The sequence below is a fragment of the Coffea arabica genome, chromosome 8c (genome assembly GCF_036785885.1).
Source record: "Coffea arabica cultivar ET-39 chromosome 8c, Coffea Arabica ET-39 HiFi, whole genome shotgun sequence".
Classification (NCBI taxonomy): Eukaryota; Viridiplantae; Streptophyta; class Magnoliopsida; order Gentianales; family Rubiaceae; genus Coffea; species Coffea arabica.
Window position 1 is genome coordinate 44,317,353 of NC_092325.1, and position 20,774 is coordinate 44,338,126.

The 20,774-nt window shown below is 37.6% G+C and overlaps 5 protein-coding genes across 5 annotated transcripts; 3 read left to right on the plus strand and 2 right to left on the minus strand.

Moving 5' to 3' along the window:
* The first annotated feature begins 291 nt into the window (after nucleotides 1–291).
* LOC113705212 (probable phospholipid hydroperoxide glutathione peroxidase) lies at nucleotides 292–3,626 on the plus strand. The gene is made up of 6 exons (XM_027226995.2): nucleotides 292–589; nucleotides 1,485–1,561; nucleotides 2,329–2,390; nucleotides 2,473–2,591; nucleotides 2,924–3,091; nucleotides 3,200–3,626. The coding sequence occupies exons 1-6, from the start codon at nucleotides 299–301 to the stop codon at nucleotides 3,230–3,232; spliced, it is 750 nt and encodes a 249-aa protein (XP_027082796.1). The 5' UTR covers nucleotides 292–298; the 3' UTR covers nucleotides 3,233–3,626.
* Nucleotides 3,627–5,909: 2,283 nt separating this feature from the next.
* On the plus strand, nucleotides 5,910–8,561 carry LOC113705213 (probable glutathione peroxidase 8). Its single transcript, XM_027226996.2, has 6 exons — nucleotides 5,910–6,132; nucleotides 6,959–7,035; nucleotides 7,144–7,205; nucleotides 7,485–7,603; nucleotides 7,865–8,032; nucleotides 8,224–8,561. Exons 1-6 carry the CDS (start codon nucleotides 6,079–6,081, stop codon nucleotides 8,254–8,256), a joined length of 513 nt encoding a protein of 170 aa, XP_027082797.1. The 5' UTR covers nucleotides 5,910–6,078; the 3' UTR covers nucleotides 8,257–8,561.
* A 1,066-nt stretch (nucleotides 8,562–9,627) lies between these two features.
* On the plus strand, nucleotides 9,628–12,560 carry LOC113705214 (probable glutathione peroxidase 8). Its single transcript, XM_027226997.2, has 6 exons — nucleotides 9,628–9,926; nucleotides 10,999–11,075; nucleotides 11,319–11,380; nucleotides 11,654–11,772; nucleotides 12,001–12,168; nucleotides 12,322–12,560. The coding sequence occupies exons 1-6, from the start codon at nucleotides 9,873–9,875 to the stop codon at nucleotides 12,352–12,354; spliced, it is 513 nt and encodes a 170-aa protein (XP_027082798.1). The 5' UTR covers nucleotides 9,628–9,872; the 3' UTR covers nucleotides 12,355–12,560.
* A 233-nt stretch (nucleotides 12,561–12,793) lies between these two features.
* Nucleotides 12,794–13,637, minus strand: LOC113706239 (putative ripening-related protein 1). The gene has a single exon (XM_027228122.2). The coding sequence runs from the start codon at nucleotides 13,499–13,501 to the stop codon at nucleotides 12,926–12,928; it is 576 nt and encodes a 191-aa protein (XP_027083923.1). The 5' UTR covers nucleotides 13,502–13,637; the 3' UTR covers nucleotides 12,794–12,925.
* An 820-nt stretch (nucleotides 13,638–14,457) lies between these two features.
* LOC113707180 (AT-hook motif nuclear-localized protein 5-like) lies at nucleotides 14,458–19,848 on the minus strand. The gene is made up of 5 exons (XM_027229377.2): nucleotides 18,750–19,848; nucleotides 18,135–18,202; nucleotides 17,595–17,726; nucleotides 15,351–15,512; nucleotides 14,458–15,073 (listed from the first exon to the last, which is right to left on the minus strand). The coding sequence occupies exons 1-5, from the start codon at nucleotides 19,237–19,239 to the stop codon at nucleotides 14,843–14,845; spliced, it is 1,083 nt and encodes a 360-aa protein (XP_027085178.1). The 5' UTR covers nucleotides 19,240–19,848; the 3' UTR covers nucleotides 14,458–14,842.
* Between the last annotated feature and the right edge of the window lie 926 nt (nucleotides 19,849–20,774).

The following is a 20,774-nucleotide window of genomic DNA, read 5'->3' on the forward strand; positions in this document are numbered from 1 at the left end:
GCGTGCAATTAACCCTTTGCTAAGAAAGGGGTCTATTCTGGAAGGGAAAACCATAGCCTCGTCCCATGGATCGACGGTGGCACGCCATTCCCCGTTCACATCATCCCCACCCAAAATTTGCACATCATTTCACAGTCAAATCAAATATTATCCCACGCATGTGTGTGCTCCAGAACGGACACGTTATATTAGCTGCCCATCTGCCACGTGTAAAATTTCGTCGCCCACGAATATTTACACGGACTAGAGGGTATTTTATTATTTCTCTTGAAAATAAAAACGTCTCAATCGACAAAATATGTATAAATTAGACCTACCCCTGCGCACAGTCCTCATGTTCTCTTTTTCAACTCGTCTTATCAGGAGATCATTTTGCGTGTCGAAGCAATTCTCGATTCTATCCCAAACCCATCTGCAGTCCCCGCATATTTCGTCTGTTCCTTCAATTTCTCAGCCTGTCGCAGCAAGTTTTTTGAATTCTTGGTCTTGTCAAAGCATAAAAGACCCAGCTTTTCTGAATTTGAGGTCAGATCATACGATGGCCACCCAGTCCAGCGCCCCTCAATCAGTCCATGACTTCACTGTAAAGGTTTGTTTTGCTTGTTCTGCTTCTTTCTTTAACGTTTTGGTCTTTATTTGCGTGGTTGGTATGTGATTGTTTGTTGTGCATCTGATTTTGGGGTAATAATTTATTTGAGATAAAGAATACTACTGCAATCTGTTTTCTAGGTTTTATGTTTGTATTTTGGATTCGGAATATGAGATTATTTTTCAGAAGTTGGAACTTTATTTCTCAATTATTCAATGGAATAATTGACGGACTTGGTTGGTTTTGACTGTCTGAGGGTGAACCTGACTATTTGGTACACCCCACCCCAAAAACCCCTCTTTTCTCTTGAAATAAAGAGGAGAGGTGTTAAAGTTCGAAGTATGTCACAGGCGGTGACAATCATGCCCGTTTCAATCCTGGAGTATTTGGTTATTATTATACTGGCAGTTATTCACAATTATGTTCACTAAAAAAGCTAGTGTTTTGACCCGTGCTATGCACGGGTTATATTTCAAATCAAAATAATATTTTATATATTTATATATTGTGTTACAAAATAATAAATATATATAATAAAATTTTTAAAGAAATGCATGCTTAATATCTTGAAAAAAATTGTAATTTATAATGATTTACATGATAAAAGAATTGTTAACGCATTTAAGGAGAGAGTTAGGGTGGGTGGTAAGGTGAGAAGAGTTTTCTAAAAAAAAGTCAATTTATCAATATCCAACAAAACATATTACTATGTTATACCCATATATCAAAACTTGTAATACAAAAAAATAAATTATAACCAATTTATTTTCTTCCATTTTTAGAAAAAAAAAAGATCACTAACCCTTGCTGGTATTTGTGTAATGTTACAAGATTTGTTAGCCCTTGCTGGTTGTAGAAGTTTTCTAATGCTTTTTTTTTTTTTTTCCAATTGCAGGATGCCAGAGGGAATGATGTTGATCTTAGCCAATACAAGGGAAAGGTCCTTTTGATTGTCAATGTTGCATCTCAGTGGTACGGATTTTCAGCTTTTGATGTTTATACTGTTTGGTTTGTAATTTTAATAATGATTGAAGGATAAGTTGGGAAATATGCTCCTTGACATGGTTTTTCTTTTGAATAAACTGATTTAGCCATATGTAGACAGACAATGCAAAGAAATGGCTTCAGTGTGTCTGGTGCATCAGTGCATGCGTACATATCAAAAGGATTTCTCTCCTTGTTGACTGAACCTTTTGGATATGTTCTAAAATAGCATACTGACAGAGTTGTTAATGGAATTCAAATCTGCTGCAGTTTTTCGTTGTTTGTTCATTCTTTAGGTGCTTCTCGTCCTTGGTTGGTTGGTTTTTCTAGTCTTTGTTAATACACTGTCCTTCTAAGCTTCTTATATGGTGAGATGAAAGAATCTCGAGGAAGAAAAGGTTCTTATATGTTGAAGTTCTTTTCTTGCGAACGGTTTAAGACTTTTCTACTCAGCAGTCACCACCTAAGACTGTTTTCTTCCTTCTTCGATCCTCATAATGTGTTTTTCTTTTTCCCAAGTTTTCTTGGTTATCTCATCGCTTCAAGACTTGAAGCTGGTTCTCTGCTAGTCTATTGTTTTTCAATTCATCAAAATGGTTCTCCTGAATTTGTCAGTCAACTAGAAAGTGAAGACCCAACAGTCTTGCCCAGTTCCTGACTGTTGTTGTCTTGCATGGACTTATTTGATATCTTTTTTCTTGCTTGACCTTATTTCTTCAATCTTACTTGGCATGTCCTATTTTCTGTTGATGCAGCGGTCTGACCAACAAAAACTACACTGAGCTGACAAAGCTATATGAGCAGTACAAGGATCAAGGTCCGAATCCTGTCAACTCTTTCTGCTCTTTAGTATATTAGCTGACTATAACTCGAAGTTTGGCTCTTGAACTTTTGAATAGGTCTGGAGATCCTTGCATTTCCTTGTAACCAGTTTGGCTCACAGGAGCCTGGAACTAATGAAGAGATTCAACAGTTTGCTTGCACCCGCTTTAAGGCTGAGTATCCCATATTTGACAAGGTATAATTTGCAGAAAAGCATCTTTATTGGTTGCCAGCTTTTATAATTGATTCCATTAGTTTTACTCCCATGGTATTCATGGCTTCCCAGTTTTCCTTTTCCTTTTCCTTGTTGCTTTAGAGAAAACAGAGAGCTATGTGCTTGGCCAGTGTTTCTGGTCTTCTATGTAATGAGTTAGTGTATTTTATGTGTGTGGTGTGTAGACATTTCCTTAATATTTGAAGCCCTTGTTAGGATGTACAGGGCGGCTCTTGAAAGTTGTAGTTTTATGCTTTGGTTTGTGTTGACACTTGAATTCTTTGTAAAATGTTTTATTGTCTCCTATGTTATAGGTGGACGTAAATGGTTCAAATGCTGCTCCTCTGTATAAGTTTTTGAAGTCAAGCAAAGGTGGACTTTTTGGGGATAGCATCAAATGGAACTTCTCAAAATTCCTCGTAGATAAAGAGGGGCATGTTGTTGATCGCTACGCTCCCACCACATCTCCCTTGAGCATAGAGGTAAAAACTGCAAATGTCGGCTACAGTCTATGTATTAGGCCATTAATTTAGTATGTCGTCTCATCTTATGATGCTAACAAATAGCATGTTTCTTCTTACTCTTTGCAGGAGGACGTTAAGAAACTATTGGAAAAAGCTTAAGCAGAGCTGTTGACTCGAGACTCGTCTGAATGAACGCTTCTGCCTTTGATCTTTTCAAACAGGCACTGTCACGGAAATATCTTTATGAATAAGCGGAATTGTGTTGCGGTTGAATGTGCCTTCTAGATCATATTTAGTTTCTGCTACAGTACTGATGTGTCTTTTTATTTGCTTAATTCAAGCAATAAAGCATGTTAGCTAATAGGCAAATGTCATGGTCCAGTTGAATGTAGTTTTGTGGTTTTCTTCTCCCTAGTCACTGTTGTAAAGCTTATTTTTATGTTGTTTTAGTTAAAAATAGTAACATATCGCCAATGCAGCTTCTCTTTGTTTGCTAACAGGCAAATATTATTATGGTCCAGTTGAATGTAGTTTTGCGGTTCTCTTCTCCCTAGTCATCATTGTTGTAAAGCGTGTATTTTTATGTTGTTTTAGTTCAAAATAGTAACATCTTGCCAATGCAGCTTAAAATAGTAACAACAATAAATGTTAATCTTTTGCATATGGAGGGAACTGGGTTGTTGATGCTCCAACAGCGTGGCGCTTAAGAGACATCTGGATTAAGTGATAAAATTCACCCAAGCTAAGCAATATGGTACGAACTAGAGAAAGTTTGCAGATGTCGCCTTCTGTGCATAAATTACCGTTTTATGTTTGCAGGAGGGGCATTGTGAAGACTGGGTACGCCCAATGAACATTTTTCCCCCCCCTTTCGGCTTTTGTCCCCTATGCTTGGACTGGAGAACGGAATTTGACAATGGCGGTTGACTTGGTTTGAAGTTCAATATTGGGATGAGAATTTAGGCAAAAGCAATTGTATATCTGTTCTTAATGTTTTGAAACTCGGACTAGTTATTGATCCCGTTAAGCCACTGGTTTTCGGTTCAACCGATTCAACTGATTGAGTTATCGATACATTGTTTTCATAAACAAAAAATTTTTTTAAAATTCATTATCTCTATTGCCTGGTGATACTCTTGTGCAGAATAAGCCCAGATTCAAATATTTCATACCTTCAAGTTCCAGTTTCATCTTTATCACAAAGAGATTTAAAAGAGATGAGTTTCAAATCTTAGTAAAAAAAAAAAAAAAAGAGAAACCGTCCAAGAATTTTCGTACCTTCAGGCCTCATTTTCATCACAAAGAGAAAAGTTTCAAATCTTAAGAGAGAGAGAGAGAGCATATCCAAAGATTTTCAACATATTAACTTGAAGTAAATCACTGGCCTTTGAGTTGGTGGCCACCACTAAGCCATTTAAGACTTGATGGGGTGAATCATTGCCTCCCACCAATTGTCATATTAGGTGATCTATTAAAAAATTCAGATAGGTGTATTATGATGGTTCAGTCCCCACCGGCTCCCCTAAACTCACTCAGTTGAGCCTTCCCCTTATATTAGGATAGTGTAGGATACTATAGATAAAGTGACGATTGATAAAAAAAAATATGTATATATATATATTAACTTGAAGTATTCCTTTTCCAAAAATAAAAAAATATGTACTCTAGAACAAATTTTTTCATAACTTGAAAAGTCAAGAACATAAATTTTCTAAAAATTGATGAATGTAATTTCTTTCAATCATACAAAAAAAAAAGAAAAGAAAAAACCTAAAAAATCACAATAGAAAAAAAAATTCAAACCAACAAAAAAAAATAGAACAACACGATATACCCAAAAAAAGAACAAAAATTTCAAAAGAAAAGAAAAGAAAAATCGTCACATACAAAATATAAAGAAAAGAAAAATTAAAATGATTGAACTAAAGATGTGGAAAAACTTCAAGAGGTTGAACTATCTTTCTTACGGAAACGAAGTTTGTTTAATTAAACCTAATCCCAGAACAGTACTCAAGAGGTTGAACTACATAGATGAAGATTTAGAAAAGATTAGAAGTAGAAAAAAGAAGAGAGGAGAGTCCAGATTAAAAAGAGAAATTGAAAGAGAATAAGAGTTTGTAGATGAAATAAATTCATAGACAATAAAATACCTATGATTAGATGAGAAAAAAATGAAATTGGGAGCATAGAGACCGGAGATGGCGATGCAAAGAGATGAAGGGTAGGGTGAATGTGAATAAACTGGCGGTAAAATAGTTTACATAGAGCATGGAAGTTAATTTATTTTAGTATAAAAAATATACAGCTGGACCTGGTGAAACCTTTTGCCTCCTCCACGTGAGAGGTCCCAAAATCGAATCTAACCAGCATCCAAAAAAATCCCCACTTTTACAAAGCTTTCAAAAAAAAAAAAAAAAAAGCTTCATAAAAACAAAGAAAATTGTGAAGAAAATAAAAGATTGGGGTTTACTGGTTCAATCGATTTTTAGCGATTTAACGATTTTTTCTATTTTTAATCGATTTAATTGAAGTCTCCGGTTTTGGTATACAATCAAATTGGTGTCACGATGGAAACGCTATTCAATCGGTTGAACCGACCTGTCTGATTCGATTTTAAAACACTAACTTTTTTGTAGGATTTTTTTTTTTTTGGTGAAAATTTCACCCCAACTATCTTTTTTCACATTCGTACTCCTAGCGAGAGAGTCCAACTTGAAATTTAAAAAAAAAGGCAATTTAAATGACTTAAGTTGTTCATTTCTTTGTTGTATTTCTGCTAAGTGGCGCACACTCTGCATTAATGTGTACATAAAATGACGCTTACAAAATTTAATCCACTGTTTTTTGTTTTCTAAAAAAAATACACAAAGATCGGAAATCCCCCCCCCCCCCCCGCGCGGTGCCTCCAACAAATACATAAAAAAAGGAAAATTACTTTGGAGCCACGAAGCCAAAGCGTCAAAGTTCGGTAGTTTCTGCATTCTTGCGGGGGCTTGACAACCATAATGGAAGGCCAATCTGCGAAAGAGCCACAATCAGTCTTCGACTTCACTATCAAGGTTAGGTCTTTCTACCTTTTTCAACGCTTGAATTGATTTTGCATCCAAATATGTAAGTTTAAGCACCCTCCCAAACAAGTGGTCTTATGTAGCTCGATAGTAACAATTAGGAAGCATAATCTAAAGGGGGATCTCCATATAGTTGCTGCGAAATCTATCTAAAAAGAAAGTGATTCGATTTTGATAAAGTTTTTCTTTAATCCTCTGATTCCAATGATTTCAAGGGCACATAGGGAAGCACTGAGCACTGTGAAAATTCTTGCAATGCTATAGAAAGTGCTCTAATTGGGTCTGAGAAAGCTACAGATGAAGTTGAAATCTACCTTCTATGAGTGTCTGATGACAAGTGCTTCAAGTTGAGGAAATTTAAACTAACCTTAACATCAATCGTGATCAGCTGTTTAAAAGTAGAAAGACCAAAAACGGAGAGAGTCAAGTTATTTTTGAGAAAGCTACAGATGAAGTAGAATGTTAGATTTTTCACCTTCCTAGCAGGAAAAATTAAAATGCAGTTTAGTTTGTCCTACCTTTTCTTGTCTATGCTAAAAGCATACAAGAAGCCTGAATTAGGTCAGCATCTGTTCTTGCCAACTAACCGTCATTTATCTTCCCGCTTGAACTGTCCACTATAGCTAATCAATCAGTCTATAAAGGCGGGTCTTTGAGGGATTGAAATTCATAGTTAATTGCTGGGCAGGAAGAGCAAGAAGCTGGCAAGATATTTAACATTGATGTAGTGTTGCAAATTGTTCAATTCTGGGAGATTATGTAGCATAAGGGAAGCTTCACTTAAGGGTTTCAGCTTATTGATTTATATGGATTGCAGGATGCTAAAGGAAATGATGTGGATCTGAGCATCTACAAGGGAAGGGTTCTACTAATTGTCAATGTTGCTTCAAAATGGTTGACATTTGCTAATCTATCATCTGTCACTATGCTATAATTATGGTACCATTTTTTTCCCCTGAATGATTATGCTTCTTTCTTTGTCTTTTGGTTGATTTTTGATAGTGGGATGACCAATTCAAACTACATTGAGCTCAATCAACTGTATCAGAAATACAAGGAGCTCGGTATGCGTTTCATGGTTTTGTATTGCTTTGATTGTGTCTGATAGAAGGAATCATAGGTTTGTGCACCTGATATGGATTTCAAGTTCAGTGAGGTCGACATTATTTGAAGAGTTCTTGATTGTACTGTTGGAATCCTGAAATTCAATTACTTGCCTTAAGGCTAAAACATTGATCTGTTTCAGTTTCTATATTTTTAGTGAGGCTGCATTAAGTATTGTGCGTTTCATTGTGTGATAAGACTCTGCAAAACCACTGATCTTGCTTTCATTTCACATATAGGGCTGGAGATACTTGCATTTCCATGCAATCAGTTTGGTGAAGAAGAACCAGGAAGTAATGATCAGATCTTAGACTTCGTCTGTACCCGTTTCCAGTCAGAATTCCCAATCTTTGACAAAGTAAATCCCAATCAGCCAACCTTATTAAGAAAGCGTATTTTCAGAAGTGGATTTTTTTTCTGTGTCTAACAACTATCACCGTAAGCATGGCTTTGCCCAAAAATAAGCTCGCGTATATAAATTTTGTAAACCAGATGCATTTATTTTTCACTTTGCATTCTTTTTTCCAAGCAATTTAGTTGCCTGGTTTCAAGACAAAACATTTCACTTGGGACTTTGGAGAAGTACTATGTTCTCATTCCATCAATATCGTTAATCTAGATTGAAGTGAATGGTGAAGGTGCTGCTCCACTTTATAAGTTTCTGAAGAAAGGCCAGTGGGGGATATTAGGAGACGATGTTCAGTGGAATTTTGCAAAGTTCCTGGTGGATAAGAATGGGCAGGCTATAGATCGCTACTATCCCACAACGTCCCCACTAACTATCGAGGTAATGCCTGCTCCTGCTAACTTCTTGATTGTCTTGACCTCTGTTAATGTCTCATGTTGACTTCAATAACATGATGATTAAAAAAATTTTATACGCATTTTCATTTGCATTCCCAATAAGATGTCCTCAACCATTATCCATTATTACTGTGTAGTAATATTTCTTACGTTGTGAACTTCTTGTAATTGTAGCGAGATATAAAGAAGCTATTCGGTGTCCTGTAGTTTCCACAAGATACAAGGGTTTCTAAGGTCAGTCACTTTGCAACGACTGCTCCTGTATTGCTTCTAACATATCACTGTATCATGCTATGGTGCAGAAACTGTAAGGCCCTACAGACGGATGAAAGTTGTATTCCATAGTGTGTAAAAATTATAGTTTAGCCATCTATTTAGCATAGCTTAAAACTCATTTCCAAATCAAACCAAATTGAACTTTTATTCTCATGTTTCATTTTTCACTCGTGTGCAAGAGGTTCTGTATGTATCATGGGGCAATAAGTTGCAGAGGAGCTGGAGTTTATATGATACACGAGTCTGATGCCTTTATTATTAAACTTTACCTCTAGCTTGGCTTAGTGCAACCATCAGCAGAAGACCAACATGAGATTTCAGGAAGGATGGGGGCATTTACGGTAAGTGCAATCCAGTGTTGTAGAAATTTTTCATAGGATGCATAACAAAAGCAGGCTGCAAAGCTTAACTTGATCAGACAAGACAACTCGGGATAAAATTGTTCATGATATGAGCTGTAGTTACTTGGAAGCTACCAATTTTATGCAACTCTTCTTCGGTCCCTTTATATTGCTTGCTTCCAGTTTTTGTTAAGCACTAATCTTATGCTAGAGCTTAAAAGTATCAGTTGCCACTTCTTTTGCCTGCAATACCACAACACAATTCTGGCTTTTACCGTATCTCCAGTTGAAGTTGATCCTACAGGATTCCTATGGTGTTTGAGTGGTGATTCGTGCAGCTGCATTGCCAAATGCCAACTCTTTTTTCTTTTGCTTCATTTTTCTTTTCATTTTTCATTCTAATGATTTTTGAACCAGAAAGAGAACCCCTCAGCAAGGTGATCCGTGTTGCCCATTTTATATCTTAACTTTTGGATTCATTATCAAGGTAATACATCAAAGCAAGAAACTAAGTAATTTAACAACCTAAGAAGCTGAACGTAATCAGCCACGTTCTGGTGCCATGTGTAATTGCTTCCTCAACCATCAAAGCGAAAACCGACTCATAATCAACAATGACATATCGAGTCTGCATATAGACAAGTGGTGAAGAAATGAACAGGACTTTTTACCCGAAAGAACAAAAGGAAAGAAGGAAACAGCTTCCGATCCTCGGTGTGGATTCTCATTGAGGGGCTTGTTAAGGGGACGAGGATCAGAAGCATCAATCAACCGCTTGTTTACTCCTTTTAAATTTTACCACCATTATAAAACTATTTGAGTTCAAATAAAGATGCCCCTTCATTTGGATTGTTTCTTACAAGTTGGAAGAAAATGCTATGGCATCTTTTAGAATGGCATCTATGTGACAAAAAAAAAAAAGTTTAAAAACTTCAAAAACAAAAAACTTGAAAGCGAGCTTACTGAATATTCCAGAATGTTTTGCAAAAAGCGAGCTTACGGAATACTCCAAAAAGTTATCCAAAATGAATAGGTGTCCCTGTCCAAATTCCAGTGGAGCGAGGGTCCCGCAGTTGGTCGATCAGTTGACTCCGTTGTCTTAATGATATATTACCTACCTGCATCCGGAAAACGTTCACCGTCTGCATCTCAGTCCTCTGGGCCGTCTGCAATTTTTCTGCTGAACAACTATCATCCCATCGGATAATGGCATCCCTATCTGAGAAAGCCCCTCAATCTGTCTATGACTTCACTGTTAAGGTTATTTCTTTACCTTCTTGTTTTGCATGTTTGTAGCCTACACTTGCGGAAGATCCATGTGTGTTTGGAATTGAAGTAACTGTACTACTTGTATGTATGTGGTTTGATAGCTTCAGGGATGACTAATATTAAATGGGTTATGAAGATTTACGAGTATTATTACTTGTCAAGATTTTGGAGAGAAGCCATCAACTTTGAGCAAGCCCGTTTAGTTTTTATTCTGATTGATTCCATTTGGTTTCCAGCACTTGCTTTTGTAAATTAAGAACACAGTAGTATATTATTAAGAACTTTGATTCCTAATCTTTAATGGGTTATTGTTTATGAATATTATTCCATGTCAAGACTTTGTGGAAAGTTATCAACTTTGAGCGAGACCGTTCAGGTTTTACTCTGATTCATTTCATTTGGTTTTAAGCACTTTCTTTAAAAAATCAGCGTTCATTCTTAAGAAGCCCCGTACTGTAGTGCAATAGCTGAGGAAGCTAGTTTACAGAGGTGTAACGGTAGTCGTTAGACAAAGAAATGAACATAAAATAGGATGAATTAAGCTGGCGGTTTATGGTCTGGCGGAGGATATGGTTCATGGCTAAATGACAAAGACGGCTTTTGTAGTTCTATGGTACTTCAAACCAAAACATTTTCCTTCGAGAATTGGATGCAGGCAGTATCTTGCTTTTATAAACCATTGGGTCAATGGCCCATGGCCACCCGGGAGGGCTTAAGTCCCTCCTTGGGCTGTAGACGAGGGTTCAAACCTCACCTGCAGCGAAAAAAATTTAAGGGTTGTGCCAGAGCACTCCCTTGGTCTAGTTGGGTATGTATACCCACTAGCTCCCTACCATAGCCTCCTTAGGCTCCCCCTCCCCCTAGATTAGGATAGAGTAGGTTATACAAATGTATTGTTGCTGACAAAAAAAAAAAGTGTCTTGCTTTTGTATGCCCGTTGTCTTAATTATTCTCATGCTAATATGGAGCACATAAAGTCTTAAATCCCAGTTGCACATTTTTCTTAGTTGTTTACCTCACTCAAACAGGTCTATTGAGATTTTTCATCTTTGATTGATTGCAGGATGCTAAGGGAAATGATGTGGATCTCAGCATCTATGCGGGAAAAGTTCTGCTAATTGTCAATGTTGCTTCGAAATGGTAGTCTACTTAAAACTGCACACATTTTTTCAGACCAGAATGTCAATTTGTTTCTCTTATGCAATTTTTCTCATGGTAAACTAGTTGTGCATAAGAATACTTGTATACAGCTTTAAGACTGACTAGTAAGAAAGTAATAACAAACGTAACTGTCATTTTGTTCTAGGATCATTTTGCAAACCTAGGAATATCATTACAAATGCACTTCCTCCAAATGATTTTTTTTTTTTTTTTTGGCCTCAGTGGGTTTACCAACTCAAATTATACAGAACTGAATGAACTGTATCAGAAGTATAAGGATCAAGGTATGTGTTTCAATTATATGTAGTTGTTTATGAGTGCTTGTCTATTGCATAATTAAAAGCAGAAATAGAAATTTGCAAATGTGGCATACAATCTCTATGTACTGATTGACTTCTATCTGATGTTCTTAATTTCTGATATCATTGACTGAAGTACACAGATGTTGTTGCTTCACTCAGCGCTGACTTTGTTATTTCTATTTAGGCGACAGGATTTTTTTTAATTTTAGAAATTAGATGTTAATTTTTGTACCTCCAATTATGCTTTCAATCTAGGACTGGAGATTCTGGGATTTCCCTGCAATCAGTTTGGTCAGCAAGAACCAGGAAGTAATGATGAGATCGTAGATTTTGTCTGCACCCGTTTCAAGTCAGAATTCCCCATCTTTGACAAAGTAAATAAAATTGACTAAACTTTAGCCTGCTTTCATATTAAGCTCCAATTCTGTTGCTGTTTTGCCAAATCATTTAGTGAATAGTGAAATCATGTACTTCCCAAAAAAAAAAAAAAAAAAAAATGACGTAGAAGCAACTGTGTCACTTGGCATCACATTGCTCTGCAAAGCATTTATATAAACCATTTCAGTTTTGAGATTCGTATTCATTGCATATTCTTATAATAGATTGAAGTGAACGGCGAAAATTCTGCTCCAATTTATAAGTTTCTGAAGAAAGGAAAGTGGGGGCTAATAGGAGATAACATTCAGTGGAACTTTGCAAAATTCCTGGTTGATAAGAATGGACAGGCAGTTGATCGCTACTACCCTACAACTTCTCCTCTTACCATTGAGGTAATCCCTCCTGCTGATTTCCTGGTGTTATTGAGTTCAATTTCTGTGTCATCCGGACTTCAAAATGCACATATGTTAAAGGTCTCCAATGATGTCATCAGCTTTTATGAACGATGCATAGAAACTGAACTTGTGATTTTGTTTTAATTGCAGCGAGATATAAAGAAGCTCTTGGGAGTTTCTTAGATGCCACAAGATACGGGGGCTTCGTGATGTTAGTTAGTCTGGAATTCTGATCGGATCTTGCGTTTGGCACATTTTGCTCTCCTATCTACCGGCTAACATGATTGAAGATGACATCATGAAGTAAACTTCATGTAATTTATTTGTTTTCTGTACTTTCTGCTGTGACTATTTTAATAAGATCATGATCTGAAACCCGAGATTCTATATTTTCTGCTGTTATGAGATTATCATCTCGCTTCGTCAAACATTTTCACTTAACAAGGAAAGCAAAACTTATAACAGTTTTATTAAGTTGAAACCAACTCAAAAGCACTATATAGCTGCATCAATTCGTGACGTTTTATTGTTAAGTCATGATTATGACCTTGTGAGGAGTAAATTGAAATCTTGCAAAAAGTTGGAGATCAACCATCCAGTTATTCTGGATGAGCTGCTTTATTGTGTCCAAGCATTGGAACCTCCCTCCCAAGTCCCAACCCCTACCCGGCTACCCCCCAGAAAACACGAGAGAGAGGATGACAAGTAGAGAACAAAAAGGAGAAACAGAAAAAATGTTTCGTCACTGCAGCATCTAATCATCAGCCCAGAAAACTTCCATCGATCCCCAGTCTTTCTTGGGGACTTTCAAGGCTTTCCAAACTGCTTCAGAGGCATCAACAATGTTATTTTGACATGGTGGCTGGAAACCATGATCGGAGTCGCAACCCTTCGTTGAGTCACACTCATCAACCACCATGGCTCTGGCACTTCTTCCATTACCGAAGATGGTAATGTACTTATGGCACCTTTTCAGGCCATTGAACCATCCTGTGGATAGAGCCACCACTGGTGTGTTGTTGGAATGGAACTTATTGTCACACGCAGAAGTTCCACCACCATCTCCACCCTTCTGAAAATCATTTATAGTCAGAATTGCCTTTGTGCGTTTAGAAACAGGAGGCGAACACTCGTAGGTTTTGTAAACTCTGCCTGCCTGACAGCAATCATCAGTATGAGGATCACACTGGTCTCTTGGTGCTTGTTTTCCTCTGATTTTGCCGCTTGGCGTGCACGGTTTGGCTTCCACCATCAAAATCGTACAAGCCAAAGCAATGATTGAGAGCAAAACCAAGAGGCAGATCGAACTAAATTGGACTTGTTTTCTCATGTTTTCAGTTCTCTCTTTTTTTCTTTAGGTTCTGATGTCTGAGGTCGTGGAGTATATATAGCACACTAAGTACTGAATGCCTCCAACAAGATCAACAAATAGGGGCTGAAATAAGACGCTTTTGCATAAATCTTTGCGACATTGTGCACCCTTTCTTTCTATGACTCTTTTCTATGGGTCCTTAGGCGTTTACATGAGATACTTTGGAATTAAAAGAGTGTGTTGTCACTTGTCCCTTTGGGCGTCCACACTACTAAGATGTTAATTTGGCAGCTACCATGTCTGGATTCTCGAAGATTTCCAAGGTAATCGACGAGAACTGATGATTGCTCCAAGCTAGAACCAATCAAATCAAATCACAATGAACCCTGATACTTAGTTGCCCACTATGTAGCATGTCGACATGAAAATGCAGTTCAATTACATTGCTGTTGCCAAAACACGGAGGATTGTCTTTTGCCCTCTATGTGACCACTTCAAACAGCAAATGTTTTACCGATAGCTTAGAAGGCAGGGTTTTTTTTTTCCTAATCTCGATCTTGTTCTTTACTTCCATCTTGTTTTTTTTTTTTTTTTTTTTGTGAAATTTTATATTGCGTGCGTGCGTTGGAAGGGTAATTTGGTCAATTCATGAAATCATCGGCATCGCGCACAACGTGCCAAATTTAAGCCCAAAACTGGGCGGTCCAACCCAACCCAATTGTACTTGATTGAGAAGCTTGTGACAGACCGCATTCCCCACGCTACTCGAAAGGCCTGTGTTTCCATCCAAATATTGGCCGCAGCTCCTAGCTCCGTACAACGTTCCATTTGAAAGAAAAATGTCTTCGAACTGATTTGTTCCGTTCTTCCCATCTTCAAAACAAGAACAGCGTGCAAGGCCAAAAAAGAAGAGAAAAACAGAAAACTGAAGCCAAAAAGCTCAGGAGAGGATACTTCTTCTTAGCCCCAAAAAATTCAGTTAACCCGCAATTTGATTTGAGTTCTGCATCTCAAGAAATCCAATTACAACAGTAATGTAGACCCAAATTGGTACTCCAATCAATTTGTTGAGAGAGCTCCCAAAGTTTTATGCCGAAGACCATCATATTTAACCACCGCTACAAGCAGCCATAATATGCGCTCTACCAGCGCCAACCATGACCACCTATTCACTACTAAAAAAACACTAAGAAGGGGGGGCAGCTTTGTTACAAGAGGCTATGTTAGCACAAACCATCATTGCCTACTGGTGGTCGCACCATAAGTCAAAGAGTCCCTCTCTCTCTCTCTCTCCCCGTTTCATTTACAACAACAACACATATATACAAAAATTGCCATGTGTTGATTGCAGCAATTGTATCATCCGCGCGTCAGGTCAATCTCTGTCTGGGGATTCCTCAAGTCTGGCCGGGAAACAGGAGGCCAACCACCTGCTCCAGAGTTTCCTGTAGGATCCTGACCAGGAGCACCACTACCCAGTGCTGATGACTTGTCTTCAGACTTGGGTACTATGCTCTTGTCATCTTTATCACTAGCTTCTGATTTGCTCTTTCCCTTGGTACCACCATATACAAAACTGCAGACCACGACCTATACAACATCCAAAAACCAACTTAAATGAAAATGTTCATAACCTCGAAAACAAACACCAAGTGATTAGAACACTCTTTATCTCCCCCCATGATATCATCCTTCCTCAACCTCCACGGGGCAGCCAAAACACGAGGAGAAAAGGTAGGAAACACACGTTGATGCCTCCAGATTCATAACAGTACCCACCCACTCGACTTACCAACAAGATCCCCATCAACATAAAAATTTAGGTAACAGAAGCTGCCAAAAAGAAGGTACTAAGCCGAGAAAGTACCTGAGCTGGGCTTGAGGCTATAAGCCTACCCCCTATTGCACCGCCAATGACATGCCCATCAGGACTACATACAGATATGCTAAGACCACCAGTCCTATTACGAGGGCCACCACTTTCAGCAAGCAAATAGGAACCAGACAAGCATAATATCTCAAAACGGCCCTGAAAAATTAAATAAAATAGATGTCATTGGTTTGCAACAGACACAAATTCTCAGAGAAGAAAAATCATCACTGTTGCCAACAGCAAAGATTTATAAAATTATATGACACCTGACACTTTAACCATTAAAAAACAATTATAGACCTGCTAGCACGGCCATAACCTAGAAAACTTGACGTTGTCCCCAAAAAAACAAGGCAGGGAGCATTATAATTACGTCATCCAAACAAAGTTTTGTGCATAAGACAAAGCACAAAATTACACTACTTGATATGCATAGAAATTTAAGCAAGTCCATGGAACAACATGATTTCTTTTGGGGGGTAAATAAGCATTTGTACACAAGGAAAATGCAAACAATAAGGCACATATTAAGGGTAACAGAAAACAACACACCAACCAACAAAACATTACACAACATCCGAAACAAATCAAGCATAAAATCCGGTGTCTGGTAGTAATCAAGTCCACTAAAGCCAACTGTTAGTAACCAAGTCCTCTAAAGCCAACTGTTTATGTAGGACATCTTAACTCTGTGTAGAGAGCATACAACTTGATGCAGCATGATAGAAAAACACGGACCCAGAGTGTGCACATACAGGATATATTCCACACAAATAGCTTTACACAATCTATTCAGCTTAGATATAAAAGCTATCCAATAGAAAACAACATTTACTAATTAACTATTCAGGAATTGCCAAAAAGTTTGACCAAACAAAAACTTGAGACAATAAAAAGCTACATCCTTGTATTCACAAGTGACCACCAAGTTCTTTATACCTGCTTTGCATAGAAAAAAAAACTCATGGGCATGCTGTTTGGTTACTACCCAGATAAGTACCACAAAAAGCCCATGTTCAAGGTAGGACTGACATTTTGTAGGACCCAAATCCTTTTGACTTCTAAAAAATGCAGACTTATATCAGGGTATAAATCATAAAAAAACCTTTCTTGCTTTCCACTTCCCTCACCCCACAAACACCAAATGAATTGTAAGCCCCTTTCCACCACCAAAATTAGCATGTGAAAAAAATCTTTCAGACCCTACAAGAAAATAGTCAACAGATAAAAGGCAATACATATGAAATTTGTTTTGCAAAACAAGCTCAAGCTTGAGGACACTTGACAGAATGAATGTGCATTGTTTGTTTGTAGCTATTGACATTGAGTAACAGTACTACGAAATTAACATTGGAAGGTGCTTCTAGAAAGAATCTCAATAGCCATCACTGGTTTTTATCCCAGGGTCTGAAACAAAAGGCATGTAGTTCTACGTCTAACGTAAAATACAATGAAAAAAGAAGCAGCAACAGAAAAAGGATTCATTCTACTCCATTTATTTATGTAGCTGACAGCATCTAACAGATGAAAAATAAAATTAAGCCAGCTCAACATAAAAAGGGTTCACTCTTCTCCATTTAATCATGCAGCTGACAGCATCTACTGGATGAAAAATAAGGTCAAAAGACCTCGAGAAGACACAAATAATTATTAATAATGACAACACCAAGAAGAAGACACAAATAAGATAAAGATTCTATCCCCGTGATAGAGCAGTGAGGCTAGACGAACTGGGATCAGATTGAGCATGTAGAATCAAAAAAGTTAAATACTTGGCATCTAAATGAACTCAATTTCCACAATCCTTCTGAAGTAAAGATGGTCCACCCCCAAAACGTCAATCTTTCCACAGAAACTGCTGCATTTGAATGAAACAACTTAGGATGGGGAACAACATGATTCCATGTTAATAGCATGGCAAACATATTATAGTGCAAATGATAAAATATTTTATTATAACTACAAAAAGGGTTCATTTCAATGTAGACCATTTTTAAAATAAAAAAGGCAAAAAATTCAAATGCATGCCAATAAATATGATGATAAATCATAAACCATCACAGCAGACTTCACCAAAATCTTCATGTGTATGTTGTATATTGCCTGTATAATTCGAAAGTTGAACATCTCTGTCAAAGATCACTAGCCCATGGGCAAAAACTTTTACAAATTATAAAGATAAGGTACAAAAATGCTTCTAAATTTGAGTATAAGGCACCAAAAAAGCCTGAGTTTGACCTCATATGTTACAGTGCCACCAGAGGTTGTTGGCTGCCGGAGTGTTACAGCAGATACCGAACCATTAGCTGACAAAATGCACAAAGCCCTTGGCCTCTGTTGTGCAAATGATAATATCTTTGCAGCAATATCCTGCAGTCACATTACCCACAGTTGTTACTGACGCATGCAACTCAAATTAAAGACATATACTAAAGAAATTTTTATCAACACCAATAATCCATCCACTTAGCATGAATGGTACACAATTTGTGGCTTTGACAACAAGATTGCATCACAACAATTGTAGTGAAGCATGTTCTATCAGCAAGAGTTGCATGCTTAAACAAGAATTTTATAGATATACAAGACAACATTCAGCTCAATTAGATTTCCACACCCAAAAAAATGGAATAAAACAAAACATATAGATCTCTATAACTAGCTCATATTCATACAGGCACCATCCTCTTCCTTTTAATCACTTTGATCTAGAAACACTCTAGATCAGGATAGGCAACATATAATGCATATTGGAGCGAACCAATGCATATTCAATACCTCTCCAACTCCTACATGAATGACATGCGGTGTGAAAGCTAGTCCAGCAGTACTATTCATCCAATCACCTGCCACCAAAAATAAAAACAAAAACCATGAGCTCAAGAAAAGGGTGCCATACTATAAAATCACAATAATTTATCAATGTCTCTTAATCTGAACATACAATTACTAGAAAAGCAATGCAAGAGGCTGATCTATAGGATCTTAAGTTCAATTTTGACCATGAAAACTACAATTTCAGTTGCATCTACTACCGAACTAAGTAGCAGAATTTCCATCAATGTAATTTTAGTTTCACTAAAGTCAAACTACAAAGCAGACATATACGCATTTATCAAAGACATTGTAAGAATTTGAAAAGGGAAAACTCCATAAAAGACTCATACTTTGATTAAAAATCGGAGAACAAAAACTAAACTTCCCACCTAGGACTCACGCAAAAATCCCCAGTAGAAAAGCAGTTTCAGAAATAAAGCAAGAGCAACCTGAAGATCCTATTTTGAAGTACAGTACTCAATTAACCAACTAATAATAGTCTTAAGTCTCATTTAGGCTAAAATAAAACAATGCATATAAATACAACACGAATTAATCAAGAAAACAAAAACTTACCAAGTGGAGCCAATCGCTGTTTCCATCCACTACCCGGCGGCCGCCCCCGACTTTTTTTCGAGCCCCCAGGCGTGATTGATCCCGGGGATGGCGTAGAAGAGAGGGGAGACAATCCTAAAGCCATATTAGCCCCAGCCCCATCAGGGCCATACTTTCTAGGCCTCCCTCTCTTCTTCTTCACAGTTTCAACAGGTGTAACAGTAGAAGCCATGGACATAGTAATGCCATGAGCATAACTGGGTGAAGGGTTCTCTACTTGGAATGCGGAGCCCATAGGAGCACCACCACCCCCTACATTTGACTGCACTGAAATGTTAGGGTTTGTAAGGGTCTTATAACCAGGAGGTGCGGGCACCCCTGTTGGGGTCATTGAGCCCCCACCCCCACCGCCCCCAACAACACCAACTCCTACACCAGACCCTGAATTAGACCCACCAACCCCACCACCTCTATTGAGGTAATATGAAGCCATTCCTTCTCTTCCATCCATGCATTTACTCAACGAAATTTAACCCCAAAAGGACTCCTTTTTTTAACCTACTTTGCAATAAAATCCACACTTGCAAAACAAAAATCCACTCTTTGAACAAACCTAGCCCAAATCTAAAACCGACCCCCCTACAGAAATCTGACTACAAAACCGAAATCTTAACAGAGAAAAGATACACCATAACTTCAAAAAATTAATAAATTAGAGGAAAATCAGAACAAGGGTTTAACATGGGTTTTGGAGAAATCATGGGAAAAAAGCAGACAATTTTGGAAAGAGAAATCTTCAAGTTAACACTCACCAAAAAAGTGTAAAAGATGCAGCAAAACTGAAAAAGATTGAAACTTAAACAAAATTCTTTAGTTAAAGATCACGGAAACCAGAGCTAAATTAAGAAGAATGCTGAAAACCCATGGTTTCACAGACCCCCACAAATGATAGCTCAAAATCGATAGTTCTTGAGAGGGTGCTCAGATAGATAAAGAACTAAAGGAAAAAGAAAAAGAAACCCTAGATTTGAAATGGGGGAGAGGAAATGAGAGAGAGAGAGAGAGATGGGCAGCATGAGTTTTGGGAAAGAGGGAGGGAGGGTAAAGACAAAAGTGAAATGAAATAGAAAATACTACTGAACTTTTGAATTAAAGTAAGAGAAGGCTAGGCTAATTTTTTTTTTTTTTTAAAAAAGAAAATTCAAAATTGTATGGTTTAACTTTTATAAAATAATAATTTATGGAAAGGGTTTCAGGGGGCGATTTAGTGATCAGTGACGGTGTTTCTCTGACTTGAGGTCTTTGAGGGGTGGAGGCCTGTTGGAGGACAGTTGGGTGCACCTAAGGACTACCAACTTGTCCATATCAGAATACTACTGCTACAGTACTGGTACATGAAATTTCTTGGGACAGGGTATCCTTTTCTTGCTCTTTATTTGAATCTCTCCACTGCCTTCTTCCTTCTTCTGATGAATTTAATGAGAACTTTCTTTTTGTGGGATTGCTTCGCGCTGCTTTTTGGACTTGGGATGGAGCATTCATTGACAAGAGACCAGAGTATGACTGATGAGAGAGAAGGACGCTTCTTGTGAGTCACCCATGAGAGAGAGAGAGAGAGAGAGGAGAGAGTTCAGAGTTGAGTCAAAAGAAGTTTGAAAAGAAAGGAAAAAAACAAACAGGGGCTGAAACATTTGATGATGGCAAGAAATTTGGGCAGTAGTTCACTTCAAACCAAAAAGAAAATATGATCAATTCAATTCCCCATCTCATAAACAGTTGTAAAATCAAATATAAACACTCGCTCAAGTTTAGATCAAGAAGATTTCTCACAAAACAAAACAAAACAAAAAAATTCGACGAATACTTGTACTAGCAGTCCGAGATAAGCATATCTTGATTAAGAACAGCCATGATTTGACTGAAGAAAGGGGTCATGCTTTTTCTTCTTGTACTTGTTGTTGGAGGAGCTCTCTATGCTATTGCGAATGAACTATACATTTATTTCGCTTAATTGACAAAAGAATAAAAAATTTACAGTTAGTTTGC

Bases quoted from the DNA above. Each gene is read 5' to 3' on its own strand.
- LOC113707180 (XM_027229377.2), bottom strand. From the start codon at position 19,239: ATGGATGGAAGAGAAGGAATGGCTTCATATTACCTCAATAGAGGTGGT. The intron at 17,727-18,134 runs GTATTGAATATG...ATGTGACTGCAG, and splicing joins TTCATGTAGGAGTTGGAGAG to GATATTGCTGCAAAGATATT. The intron at 15,513-17,594 runs GTCAAACTCAGG...TTAATTTTTCAG, and splicing joins GTGGCACTGTAACATATGAG to GGCCGTTTTGAGATATTATG.
- LOC113705214 (XM_027226997.2), top strand. From the start codon at position 9,873: ATGGCATCCCTATCTGAGAAAGCCCCTCAATCTGTCTATGACTTCACT. The intron at 11,076-11,318 runs GTAGTCTACTTA...TTTTGGCCTCAG, and splicing joins GTCAATGTTGCTTCGAAATG to TGGGTTTACCAACTCAAATT. The intron at 11,381-11,653 runs GTATGTGTTTCA...CTTTCAATCTAG, and splicing joins TCAGAAGTATAAGGATCAAG to GACTGGAGATTCTGGGATTT.
- LOC113706239 (XM_027228122.2), bottom strand. From the start codon at position 13,501: ATGAGAAAACAAGTCCAATTTAGTTCGATCTGCCTCTTGGTTTTGCTC.
- LOC113705213 (XM_027226996.2), top strand. From the start codon at position 6,079: ATGGAAGGCCAATCTGCGAAAGAGCCACAATCAGTCTTCGACTTCACT. The intron at 6,133-6,958 runs GTTAGGTCTTTC...TATGGATTGCAG, and splicing joins TCTTCGACTTCACTATCAAG to GATGCTAAAGGAAATGATGT. The intron at 7,604-7,864 runs GTAAATCCCAAT...TCGTTAATCTAG, and splicing joins AATTCCCAATCTTTGACAAA to ATTGAAGTGAATGGTGAAGG.
- LOC113705212 (XM_027226995.2), top strand. From the start codon at position 299: ATGTATAAATTAGACCTACCCCTGCGCACAGTCCTCATGTTCTCTTTT. The intron at 1,562-2,328 runs GTACGGATTTTC...CTGTTGATGCAG, and splicing joins GTCAATGTTGCATCTCAGTG to CGGTCTGACCAACAAAAACT. The intron at 3,092-3,199 runs GTAAAAACTGCA...TACTCTTTGCAG, and splicing joins CATCTCCCTTGAGCATAGAG to GAGGACGTTAAGAAACTATT.